This window comes from Pseudophryne corroboree, chromosome 4, assembly GCF_028390025.1.
Source record: "Pseudophryne corroboree isolate aPseCor3 chromosome 4, aPseCor3.hap2, whole genome shotgun sequence".
Taxonomy (NCBI): Eukaryota; Metazoa; Chordata; class Amphibia; order Anura; family Myobatrachidae; genus Pseudophryne; species Pseudophryne corroboree.
Genome location: NC_086447.1, coordinates 347230724 through 347244710, shown reverse-complemented (window position 1 = coordinate 347244710; position 13987 = coordinate 347230724). Strand labels below are relative to the sequence as shown.

At 40.6% G+C, this 13987-nt stretch overlaps 1 protein-coding gene across 14 annotated transcripts in view; it reads left to right on the top strand.

Annotated features, from left to right (window-relative positions):
• Positions 1–12316, top strand: part of TP63 (tumor protein p63) — an 875477-nt gene extending 863161 nt beyond the window's left edge. For 13 of the 14 annotated variants that reach the window (XM_063916475.1, XM_063916476.1, XM_063916470.1 and 10 more), the window contains 3 exons: positions 3796–3940; positions 7344–7437; positions 7919–12316. In XM_063916475.1, coding sequence (XP_063772545.1) covers positions 3796–3940; positions 7344–7437; positions 7919–8215 — 536 coding nt within the window. In that variant the 3' untranslated portion in view covers positions 8216–12316. Of the gene's footprint in view, positions 1–3795; positions 3941–6126; positions 6203–7343; positions 7438–7918 lie in introns of all 14 variants that reach the window. The other variant, XM_063916477.1, reaches the window with a different exon arrangement.
• The last annotated feature ends 1671 nt before the right edge of the window (positions 12317–13987 follow it).

Below are 13987 nucleotides of genomic sequence, written 5' to 3'. Positions count from 1 at the left end.
TTAGTGCAAGTGGATGACTACCGCATACTGAATATAATCAGAACCAGCCATCATGAACATCTCAGTCTTAATCAACACTTATAAGCCCTAATCACATGTTGTTCTTTTTGTTCTCGTACACTGTCATAACTCTCAGATGGATGATGTGAATGCTGACTGTACAATTGGAATTGGCATAGACCCAGAACAAACAAAGGCTAGGAATGTAATGTATTGGTGGCCTTCATCAGGGCCCCTCGCAAGGGGGTTTGGACTTCACTGAGCCTGATTCTAAGGTCACATCCCTCTGACTGGGTTCCAGTGTACGGGCTGGAAGAAATGAAGGCAAGCAGTGAGACTGGTCACCGTGAGGCATGCTGGAGTGGAGCTGACAAGGACAGGTCAGAACAAAGTAGGCAATGCAGTACCCGGGGATGGGCAGAATCAGGTCCGGAGAATAGCCAAAGTAGAACCATGAGGTCACTAGAAGCAGTACCTAGGAAGCAGGTGAGGAGAAACGCCAGACAGACCAGATCAGAACACAGGGAATTATTACACTGGAAGTCTTAACAGAACAGACACTGAAGCACAGGCCATGAGCCTAATACTATAAAACCCAATAGTGCCCAGAAACTTCCTTTAAAAGGTTTCAATTTGGCGCTAAACAGGATGTCACATTTGCTGCTCCTGGCCTTTTATGGGAGCCACAAGCACTTGTCTTCAAAGCCGCCCACAGCCTCTGTGAGAAGAAGCAATGTCCACAGTCCCTGCAGCAATCAGGGGAGAGACCACCAGCAGTGAGGGAGACTAAAGCAGCTGGTACTGGCTGGTACCTTCCTAGTGACTCCTGCAGCCTCGGGGGACCAGTGCTGCCAGAGTATCTATGGTCACCTAAAACTAAAAGGTTGTCTTCCACTCTTGATATTGCGGTTGGAAATGAGACAAAATCTACCTGAACATTTAGTCATGTGCATTTTTCCTGAACCCCTAAAGGAAGCAATTGTTAGACCGCTTCTTAAAAAACCTAATTTAGATCCCGACTGCATGACCAACTACAGACCGGTATCAAACCTTCCTTTCCAAGGAAAGGTTATTGAGAAAGTCGTTGAAAATCAACTGGAAACCCGCCTGACAACCCATGATATTTATGATCCATTTCAATCAGGATTCAGGAGAAGACATAGCACTGAAACAGCCCTGGTGTGTGTGTTAAATGATCTTCTGATGGCAAAAGACAGAGGTGACTGTTCAATATTAATCCTTCTGGATCTCTCGGCAGCATTTGATACCGTGGACCATGGGCTTCTGATTGAGCGACTGATACATTTCTGTGGTCTGGATGGCACAGTCCTAAGCTGGTTCAAATCATTTCTCACAGGCAGGTCACAGAGAGTATCATCTGGATTATACTCATCACCACCAGTGCCATTGCCATGTGGTGTCCCACAAGGTTCTATACTATCCCCCATGCTTTTTGCAGTATACATGCTCCCATTGGGTGAAATAATCAGGCGCCATGGCCTGGTCTACCACTGCTATGCAGATGATACACAACTGTACTTGCCCTTTGCTCCGGGCACTGATAACCCAATAGCTACCCTAAATGGCTGTCTAGCTGAACTACAGGAGTGGATGAGTGCCAGTTGGCTGCAACTGAACCCGGATAAAACAGAGGTCCTTATGATACGACCGCAACATCAAAGGATAAGACTGCAGCATAGCCAACCAACTGGACTTACACTCGGGGATTCAGAATTACAGACCAGTGATCGTGTGCGGAATCTTGGCGTTGTCCTGGATGGTGGCTTGACACTTAAACATCAGATATCAGCCACAATCAAATCCTCATTCTTTCACCTGAGGAACATAGCCAGAATCAAGCACTTAATTCCCTCAGATGATATGCCAAAAGTCATACAGTACATGCATTTGTATCATCTCGTTTAGACTACTGTAATGCCCTCTACCTTGGTCTACCAGCAAAAGAATTGCAGCGCTTACAGCTGGTGCAAAACACAGCTGCCAGGCTATTAACCAACCAGCCCCGTTCTAGCCACATAACACCCATCCTCTACTCCCTTCACTGGCTGCCTGTACGATGGCGAATCATCTTCAAGATTGGCTTACTGAGTTTCAAAGCATTACATGACCAAGGCCCAAGGTACCTGAAACAGCTTCTGACCCCATACTGCCCCACTCGATTACTGCGATCTGTAGATGAAGGACTTTTAGCAGTACCTAGAATCTACCGTAATTCATCTGGGGGTCGAGCTTTTAGTCATGCGGCTCCGACTCTATGGAACTCACTTCCCAGCACAGTGCGAGAGGCCCCAACTATAGAATCCTTCAAAAGTAGACTCAAGACTTTTCTGTTTACTCAAGCATTTCCATAATGTCCCTTTTAGTCTCTTCATGCTTCTGTATTTTATGAAAATGTACTTCATTATTTTCTGTACTATATTATGCTATGTATCTGTTAAGCGCCTTGAGTCCTATTGGAGAAAGAGCGCTATATAAATAAAATTATTATTATTATTATTATTATTATTATTATTATTGTAACATTATACAGCATAGATGCAAAGACCGCTACCATCATTTTGGACCCTATCGTGAACTTATGTGCATTCCCTTCCAGCGTGTAAGGGATCATTTTTCAAATTATGAATGAGTAGCATATTTTAATAGTTGCAAAATACAGTATATACATAACATTGACCATAGAAGTGTAACGTGAGCATATTTTCTTTCAACTGTAGGCAAATCGATCTTTCTTAATTGCTATGAGCATTTGCCAGAGGTGTATGTGTTCAATAATATGTCAAAATAAGATACAGTATTATGTTTCATTGGCAGTTGCATGTCCTGCAGGCCACAGAACACGTCAGTAACATTCTTTCTGACTTCCAGCGAGAACCATTCATTTTAGTTGAAATATTGTCTTCTACAAGCTAACTGCTGGATGGAAGATGAATTTCTTATCTGTTTCTTACATTAATCTAGACTGGTGGTTCTCAGGTGCTTTTTTTTTGGAGCCAGACACAAATTGTCAGTGTGCTCATGAACCTGTAGTATTGAAAATGTTGGAAATGTAGTTGGGTCAAACTTAACCTATGTGGGCAAATTGGGAGACATTCTTATAGCTGTCCAGTATTTATGTGCTACGAAAAAAAATAAGATTGTATTTACGTGGCATGCATTGCAACATGGATTAAATATTGCTGGATTTCCTCCTAGTAGTAAATGAGGGCCAAGCTATATATCATAACAATCATGAGATGAGACTTATCAGGGCTCCCACCCATAGGTTGCACAACTCTGGATTAGACCTGACACAGGAGTGTTCTAGTTTAAAAAAAAAAAAAAAACAACAACAAAGAAACATTCAATACGTCTTTTGAATCAATGCTAATATCAATTAGTTTTGTTGCGGTTTCAAGGTGTAACTAGAGCAGCATATAACATAAAACATCATGTGCAATTTCAGGATATTATCTCACAGCATATATTATAATTTAGATCATTATTTAATCATTTCTGACAGCAAGAAATGTTAGCTTTGATTACCTAATTTATGTATTACTTCCATTCTAGTGGTCTTGACCACGGTTGTAAGAATTACATTAGTACAGTGGAAGCAGGTGCTAACCTTTGTATAAATGTAATCTGCTGACAGCAACAGCAATGAGCTCATATGTGAGCCCTATAGACAAGCCATCTTGTGTAGTGATGGTGATGTAGAAATGTATATGACATAATAGTTTGCCCCACAGATCCATGATGTGCATTATACATATGTTCTCATTTCATTACCAGTTCCCATGATGAGTGCGCACATGCCAATGACGGGTGACCTTAATGGGCTTAGCCCCCCCCAGACGCTGCCTCCTTCACTATCCATGGCATCCACATCACACTGCACGCCACCTCCTCCATACCCAACAGACTGCAGCATCTCCAGGTAAGTGCAACCACATGAACCATCAGCTTACCATGCAATGTGCAGATTTATCTCTCCTTATGGAATATAAAACTTTGGTTATTATTACTACTTGGGTCTATAGGATAAAAAATGGATAGATGGAAATATATTTACATGAGAGCAGTCTATAGTCATGGCTAACGGAGATCATCAATACTAAGTAGCCTGCTGCTACTATATCACTTCTACTTGAACATTTCTGAAATATCGTCATTGTTTTTATATAGTTAAGAAAATTAAATACAAGTGTAACAAAAGTAACAAGTATGTAACTGTTATGGGAAATATTTATGTTTTTAAACTATTTTAGTTTAAAACAAAACTGTTGGGTACGTAACTTAATATGTACAGGGATTTGGAATCCTTGTTTTTAAATGACATGTGAATGTATTATATGACTCTTACAGTAGTAGTCCTGTCACATTTTATGGAACTCTGCAGTCACCTCATATCACCATTTATAGTTCTGGATCACAAGCTCTACACCAAAGTGAGCTCCATAGTTTATGTGTGACTATTTTAATTATTTGAATAAGTGGTAACAAATGTGCAGTATTTTTAATAGATAGGCAAATACCACAATTGGGGACTTTTTTAAGGGCTAAATGTGCACGATTGGCCCTTTTTCAAGTAGAACTTCTCTCCCATAGCTAACTATTGGTTAGATACACTCAGTAGTAGAATGTAACTATGCAGTACATGCTGGCCAGATGATTTCTTTCATGCTTCCGTTTCTCCATCTTTAAGAGGCCAGGTTTAGTATGCAGTCCACTTTCTAAAGCCACCCTATAATAAAGTGTATGCAAGCAGTGATTGGCTACAGTTGTGTCCTCACGCGTCATTGCTGCAGGTGCACCAAACAACCGCTCTAATCGCACCAATTCCTGCTAGTACTGGGTGTCTTTTTTGTAAAAAATGCATCTTAATCACAACATGATGTGGCTATAACGCACCAGAAGATTAATTTGACATATGACACTTTTATATCTCTGTGGGACTGAGTCTCTGATTTTAAACAAGAAGTGCTACAATGTAAGATGCATTTTTGGCAAATCTAGATTTCCAGCTCTTGCAGAGTTGCACCGGATCTAGCGGCTCACTCACACCAGGTATATCTCGCTGCATGGCATATTGAGGCTAGATGTACTGTATGAGGACACATCTGTATACAGTATGACAAGGATCATATTTTGCACAAATTAAATCCCAGCAAAAACTCCACATCTCTCAACATACAGTATTTTTGAGGATGCTCTAAGTCTGTCCCTGAATGGTCTGTTTGCTTGAACTTTCTCTACATCTAGCAGTATTTTATTATTTGTGTTGTAAATGCAAATGCATTTGTTCTTTCTTACTGAGTGCGTCTTTCTAGTGTACAAATAGTTTTATGTTGCATCCGAAATAAATATGTATATATTTCTGTGAACCCTTACCTTTAATGCAAATTCTTTGAAAGGGGCACTTTCTCAATGATTTTTTACAAAATTTCCTTTCCATACCAGTAATAATTATTTGGGATCCCCTCAACTCACTGTATTTTATCAGGGTCCCAGCGCTTACATATGATCACATACAGTATGTTATTGCTTAGCTCTCTCTGTGCCAGTGAGACTCAGCACAGCAGCCATATTTCAAAGGTTTATAGCAGTTGTGTCGACTCTATACTACTACTGGGATACGCGAGTGTGCAAACAGTGATCGCCAGTGGTGTCGGGACTCTGCTAAATACAGCGAATGGTGGGGATTGCATAAAAGTGGTATTATTGGTAAGGGACATTGGGGCAGATGTATTAACCTGGAGAAGGCATAAGGAAGTGATAAACCAGTGATATGTGCAAGGTAATAAAGGCAACAGCCAATCAGCTCCAATATGTAAATTGACAGTTAGGATCTGATTGGCTGGTGCCTTTATCACCTTGCACATATTACTGGTTTATCACTTCCTTATGCCTTCTCCAGGTTAATACATCTGCCCCATTATCTATGGAAATCCACTTTATTTTACTAGTTCTTGTTACATAGCAAGTTGCATGTCAGTAATCCACTTTAGTATAGTTGTTTTATTACTTTTTTCTCAAGTGCCTTCTGCATCTTTTATTGCTCAACTTCTAAAACATATCAAAATATTTGAAAAGTAAGGGGTTGTATTTTGCACCCCCTTACAGTCACCTGGGCATGGATTCATCCCCCGCCCCTAATCAATTTGTGCATGCGTATGGACAAGTAAAAGAAAGACGTGAGGTGAGATAACGCTAGTTTTACCTCTACAACCACACTAGTCTTTGTACTAAGATGACTTCTGGCTAATATGGCAGTGTTTTGGGAACTTTATGCTAAAAGAATGCAGATGTGCAAATGTCAATCATGAACTGTCCAGGTTACTCCAGAAGAACCCAAGCACTCTGCCATCTGTAGCTATGCTGCTTGCTTGGTCAGTCGCTTTATTCTTTGCCATTGTATTCTTGAATTGTCTCTCCTGACTGTCAAACTCCTCTGTCAGTGGGGTCCTCCAGCCCTTAATGCTTTCTTTTACCCTATGAACGCATGTATTTGACAATTCACTGATCAGGACTTCTCCATCTGTAGTTAACATTTACCAAACTGGAAGTTGCCTTTGTAAATAAATGCTGTGCAGACTGTGGGCTAGATGCATCATCGCTTGGAAAGTGATAAAATGGAGAGTGAAAAAATACCAGCCAATCAGCTCCTAACTACCATGTCACAGGCTGTATTTGAAAAATGGCAGTTAGGAGCTGATTGGCTGGTGCTTTTTCACTCTCCATTTTATCACTTTCCAAGCGATGATGCATCTGGCCCTTTGTCTGTAAATAGAGTGATGGCATTCTATTATTGCAACATATGATAGCTTTCATGTCTGTAAGTGTTAATAGGGATTTTTATTGTACCAGACACCAAGGGTTGTATTTACTAAAGTGCAGGTTTATAGAAGTGGAGATTTTGGTCATAGCAACCTATCAGATTTCAGCTGTTATCCTCTAGAAGGTGCTAAATAAATTATATGTAGGGGTAGATTTAGTAAAGCTTCTAAAACAGAGAATTGGTGATGTTGCTCATAGCAACCAATCTAATGTTGTCTATCATTTTCTAAAAGGCAGTAGAGAAATGATAGACAGCATCTGATTGGTTGCTATGGGCAACATCATCAATTCTCTGTTTTAGAAGCCTTAGTAAATTTACCCCATAGATTCCATTTCTATAAACCCGCATCTTAGTAAATATGCACCCAAGTAACAAAAGATTCAGAAAGCACATAACTATCGTTATGTTCTCTCACTTTTTGTATTATTCTTAGAAAGTTTTTTTTGTTTTTAAATGATGAACTCACTGCATTGTCATATAAATGATTCTCTTCTGTCTCTAGTTTTTTAGCGAGATTGGGATGTTCATCCTGTCTGGACTATTTCACTGCCCAGGGCCTGAGCAACATTTATCAGATTGAGCACTATTCAATGGAGGTGAGTTTCCTTAATCAGCTCTTTCATTTTCAGCTTTTCTTCTCTTAGCAAAGCTGGGGAGGTGACTGTGGCTAATATAAAGTCTAATTGCAACTATAAATTTATTTTCACTAATATCAAGGACTGAATCAGTATCGCAAGCTGCCTAACACCTTGAAATGTGCACTTTCCTTAAGATTTTGACTATATAGTCAAAATCTTACAGTTTTATCTCACCGTGTGTGCACACCTTAAGATTTATTTGTATAAAAAATGCTTAAAATGTAAATGTTACAAACAAAATAAGTAAAACTTTAGGTGTACTTGTTACTGGAGAGATAACAGAGGCAAGACTTAATGCCTGTGGCATGTGAGAACCACTGTGCTAGTCAGTATTTTGTCGGATTTACAGTTGCTTTATTTCATTTTCTTTCCAAGTGTGGGGCAAAACATTTTTTTTAACTAATTTCTCTCTTTTTGTCTTTATTTTGTTCTCTTTCAGGACTTGATCAGTCTGAAAATTCCTGAGCAGTTTCGGCATGCAATATGGAAAGGTTTAGTGGAACACAGGCAAATCCATGAGTTCTCATCACCTTCCCACCTACTCCGAACAACCAGCAGTGCTTCTACTGTCAGCGTGGGTGCCAACGAATCTCGCGGAGAGAGGGTCATCGATGCTGTGCGGTTCACGCTTCGCCAAACCATATCTTTCCCTCCCCGGGATGATTGGAATGATTTCAATTTTGATATGGATACCCGCAGGAATAAACAGCAGCGCATAAAGGAAGAAGGCGAATGACTAACATCTGGCTTTTTCTCTTAACTCTGCCCAACACTACATTTTTCAGTTTGAATTATCCATCATCATCCCTTTCATATATATATATTTCAGTTTTTATTTTTTGGAAGAGATGTTGTGCAGAAGGCATAAATTACAAATCTAAAATTGAAAAAGGGTATAGGGAGATGTACAAGACATATATATGTTGGTAAGGGTATTAGAGAAATGAGTTGCACTTGTGTTTCCAGCTTCAGTCTTCCATACCACCATCAGCAGCTTAAAGATCAGTGCCTAGAAACTCGGTTTTGGAATGAAGCACCTGGAAATAGAGAATGTGAACTTATACCATGGAGAGAAGGGTGACAACAGGTTGTGGTGTCTGCAAGTATGCTACTGCCCAGAATATCAAACACTGTGTAATTATTACAAAAAAAATATGCTACTTAGTTATCACTAAGGGAGATTACATTTCATTTGACGGAATAATGGATGAACAGGTTTTCTAGGCACAGTACATTAAGAGAAAGTTAAGTCACTTTCTGTTCATTCCTTTTAATATAGAGTATGCTTTTGTCTGCTTGAGTCCCCTACTCCTGTTTGCACACTGATCCTCCACCACTACACCCAAATCATACCAGTTCTTTAGTCATTTCTCTCTACCTGCATTGCTTAGCTGGGCACCCAGCATGCACCACTGGATGAAGGCCTTATTATATTACAATCACTGCCAATGACCTTTTTTTATCTTTTGTAAAACCCAGTTTGTATTGTATTGTATTGTATATGAATATAGTTGCACTTATTAAATGCTTGGTGTTGATTTGAACAACAGCAAAAAAACATGGAATATACTGTAGTACGAAGATGACATCAGTCGCTCAACTAAAATGTCATTTCTATTTAATCCTATCCTATATGGGACCATTCATTATAACATATCTGTAGAAAATTGATTGTTTCTGTTAAATTATATTAAATCACAATTAGGATAGTGTACTAATTTGGTGCAAATGTGCAGTGGCTCTCAGCAAACAACTGGCAACAACCTTTGACTGACTTAGTGCTTTACACTATTCTCTAAGTATATCTTATTTGTTGAGACAGTTTACTTTACTTTTCTACTATATTAGTAAATCCCTACCTATGCTGTTTAGAAATAAACAGATTTTATTTTATATCTAGTAATTGACAACAGGAACAGGGTCCTTTGTAGGAAAACCAAACACGCCTATACAGTACGTTAAAAAATAAAATAAATAAAATGACTAATTAGACACTAAGGGCTCTATTTACTAAGCCTTGTATGGAGATAAAGTCGACAGAGATAAAGTCCCAGCCAATCGGCTCCTAACTGCCATTTCACAGGCTGAGTGTGAAAAATGTCAGTTAGGAGCTGATTGGCTGGTACTTTATCTCCATCCACTTTATCTCCGTCCAAGTCTTAGTAAATAGGCTCTAAAGGTCAGTAGTTGATCTTGCTAATTCACAACAGAAAACTTGTCTATCAGCATTGAGTAAGGCATATTGGCCCTCATTTAGATGTGGTTGGAGGTGTGCCCTGATGCACAAAGTACCGATGTTCATGTACAGGACCCATTCTGCGCATCCTGTGACACAGGATGCAGGGATGGCATCAGACTGTCAGTGATTAACAGTCCCATACTGTTTGAGGGTGGGGAGGGGGCAGGGACGGCCTACCTTTCTCCAAACGAGGCACGTCACCACCGTTTAGGGGCAGGGAAGAGGTCAGGGATCTCCATCGTTGCAAAGAGATCTCCTGGCCTGTGCGATGGGCGGCTTGCACATCTCCATGTGTTCTGCAAGCCGTCCTATGGTGCTAGGGAAGATCTTGGACACAGTTCAGATAAGTAGTGCTACATTACTGTATTACTGGTATCGCTGCTGCTTCTATGTAAGCATCATCGATAGCACCTCCAAGCACATCTGAATGAGAACCATTGTACACTCTACTTTGGGCTTTATTTTTTATCTATTCAGAATATTATATTTGCATTTCATTTTATGGCTTTATATTTACAGTGCCTAATCTATAAAGTACATTATTAAAAGTATAAGAGGGTACACGATAAGATGAGCATACACAGTACTGTAACAATATAACATTGCAAACAGAAACTATGGCTGTAGGGTACATAGAAAATAATCAAATAAGAAAAGCCCAAACAGCCTACTGTATGCATTACTACCAGTGGCTCTGCGAAAGATCAGGAGCTTTGAAAGTATATATTTTTCATGGGATACTGTTGACTACTATTTCCTACAGCCCCAGAAGCACCTGGGTGATTGTCGGTGCACATATGGGTTGGAATGAATAACCAGGATTACTATGTGGGTTGGATATTATAAAACACAAAGCTGTTCCGTGACATTCATCCTTGTATTATTTTCTTCCAGTTGAAGCTTTTTATATATGTAGAAATTATTTACTCTAGAGCATTCACATTTTCTTTTATTCGATCATTCATTTCAGCACTGACATCTTCTATTTTCTCTTCTATTTATTAAAACTTTCTTGTATAGCAAGTTGGCTCCTCCCTAGCTGTATACATGGTTGCAAACTGTAGCAGGTGAAGAACTGATAGCCAGTAAGCTTGTGTTGTGAGGCCACTTGCATGCCACCATTTGGGGGTAGTAACAAACCAATCCAAGCCTAACTAGATTTACATTTAGCAATAAAAGAAAATAGACACTGGATTTTGTTGTATCATATTTGATACCACTCTCTTTTTATTATGTGTAACACAATGTATGTCAGTGGAAAATGCTCTGCTAGGTTATATTGCTACCAGTGATGACAGTAATGGTTAGTAGTCAAATTTGGAATGGTGCTTTAGCCCATACGTAGCTTTTGGTAACATCAGCTTTCCTATCGGCTAATGCTGTCATTCAACCTCAGTGTCTTTCCTAAGCTGGAATGCTTACATTATATATATTAGAAAGATCTTGGGAACTTTGAGTCTCCAGGTGACACTTACCCAGAGAGATTAGACTAAGCAAGTTTCCATTATATTTAGTGAAATAAAACAACTTCGACAACAAGCTGTTGACTTCAGTATCTCATGAAGCTTTTTGGCTGTAAGTGTTATTATTGGTTTTTCAGAATCAGTTCGCAGAAAACTGATCTTTTGCCTGGGTAATTAATAATGCCATCCAGTTTCTATAATTAATTACTTGTCAGTTTATATGTTTCTTTTTGTTACTGTGACTGTACGATGGACATGGCTATTTACAAACAATACTATTCTTTAGCCACTGATTTATGAGCAGATCTGGCCAGCTATTTTGGCAGTGTTCTGACATTGGGTCTCATGTGTTATAACCTATTGCATCAGATTTAATAAGTCAGCATGGAATACCTGGCCAGCTGCTCCCTCTGTGTGTTGGGGTAATTGTTGATTGGCGCTTTAGAAATGCGGGCATTCTTGCACAAATTCCCGCACCTCCAGCTTCCTGCACCCTATTACATTTACCCCTGAGATCTGTAAGCAGCTTTTCTCTACACTGATTAAGATGTTGTTATGCGCAGCTTTTAACATACTTACACTATTGTGTTTCTTTCTAGCCCTGTTATTTTCTGTTACATAAACTTTCTGTATAGTATGTGTTCTTCTACATTCAATGTTTTGACTTCCTATTTTAATACTGTGGGATAGCAGGTCTTCCAAATCAAATTTACTGTATTAATACAATGGCTTTATTCTGTGGACTCTTTACATTATTATTTTTTTTTATTTTTTTTTACTGTACTGTTTGGTTTGTACATATTTACATTCAAAGTCCTATATTTCAAATATATTGAAACTAAAGGAACAGGATGGCATTAAATAATAAGCTATTTTCTGATACATACAGCTACACAAAAATACAACAAATTACAATTTAAAAGAATATTCATGATTATTGTTACAGTGATTTCTTGTGTTGGCTCTGCATCCTGCTGGAGAAGCGTTGCCAGCTGCACAAAGTCACATATTACAATTCTTGTGTTCTCTGGTAGTGGATTTTGTATAGCACTGATCTATGTGTAATTTGTGATTTGTTCCCATTTGTTACAAAAATCAAAAACAAAAAAAATATATATATATCTTTATTGTTCTTAATGACAAAATTTTATGTAAATATTTTGTACAAAGTTGTTTCAGTTATTTCTAAATAAAAAAAAAGAAAGTTTATTGGTATTTTTCCAGACTCATGTCTTCCAAAATTGTAATGTTAGTATACAGAAACATTGGAATAAGAACAGCACGTTAAAGATGTACATATAGTATGCTTGAAGGTAGTTTGTTTTTCTGTCAGCATTCAGTATTATCATCTTTTTTTTTTACTAGAAACAAGAACTATTATTGTCATTGCTGGCAGAATCAGCGTAGCCACCCGGCTTATTGGGACTTTTCCCAGTTGGCCTAGCAGGGCTACCCGGAGGCCACAGGATTTATAGTGTTTTGTGCTTTTTTTCCCCTCCAGTCGGCTGTGGGAGTGGGTAAGACTGGTACTGCAAAGGCAGTGTGAGCTCATCAGGATCCGGCCCTAGCCTAAAGTGGTGGCCTTGTCAGTGAGGAATGTGATTGGATAGTTTGACCGCCAGGCAGACTGGTTGCCTGTCACAGCAGAGTGGTGAGGAGTAGGGAGGCCAATCCCGGGCCGTTTTTTTAATCCCGGGATTCGGGATTGAAAAACGATCAATCCCGGGATTACCGGGATCCCGGGATTCCCGGGATTGCAGTAGGGATCAGCGAAGAAGGGTGTAGGGAGCAGCGCTGGAGGGTAGGTAGCAGTGCGGGAGGGTGTAGGTAGCGGCGGGGAAGGGAGGGAGGGTGTAGGTAGCAGTGCAGGAGGGTGTAGGTAGCTGGGCGGGAGGGTGTAGGTAGCGGTGCGGAGGGTGTAGGTAGCTGGGCGGGAGGGTGTAGGTAGCGGTGCGGAGGTTGTAGGTAGCTGGGCGGGAGGGTGTAGGTAGCAGTGCGGAGGTTGTAGATAGCTGGGCGGGAGGGTGTAGGTAGCTGGGCGGGAGAGTGTACAGTAGGTAGCGGGGAGGGTTGGTAGCGGCGCGGGAGGGTGGGTGTAACACTGAACGCGGTGGCATTTCAAATGAAGCGCCGGCCGCCAGCCAACCAGAGCTGGCGGACCAGCAGCCAATCAGGGAAGCGGCCGCAGCAGTCGCTCCTGATTGGCTGCCGCGGCAGCTTCCCTGATTGGCTGCCGGTCCGCCAGCTCTGATTGGCTGGCGGCCGGCGCCACATTTGAAGTGCTGCCGTGTTCAGCGTTCGTCTATGGCTGCTGCCCGCCTAAGTGTAAGTAGTATTACTTACACACACTCCCTCCCGCACATGCGCAGTGTAATCCCGTGAATCCCGGGATTGGATGCTCCAATCCCGGGATTCAAATCCTGGCATTTTTGGGCCCAAATCCCGGGATCCCGCCGATCCCGATCACGGGATTGGCCTCCCTAGTGAGGAGAAATTTGACACAGTCAGGGCTGGGCAAGGCTGGGATTGCATTTGCAGTCTGACATTGAGCAGTTAAGGATGGGTGGATGGTGTGACAAACAGCCTGACTGTCACTGCAAAGCAGCCAAGGAACTCTCATCTCTCAGGGGGAGATTAATCAAACCTTGAGAGAGCTAAAGTGCCAGCATGTTTACAGCCAGAGTTGGAAAAATTACAGGTAGGAGATGATTGGTCAGTACTTTTTTTGTCTCTCACTCCAGTTTAGCTCTCTCCTAGGTTTGTTACATCTCCACCTCAATCTCATGAGGCTAATGTCTTCCCACAC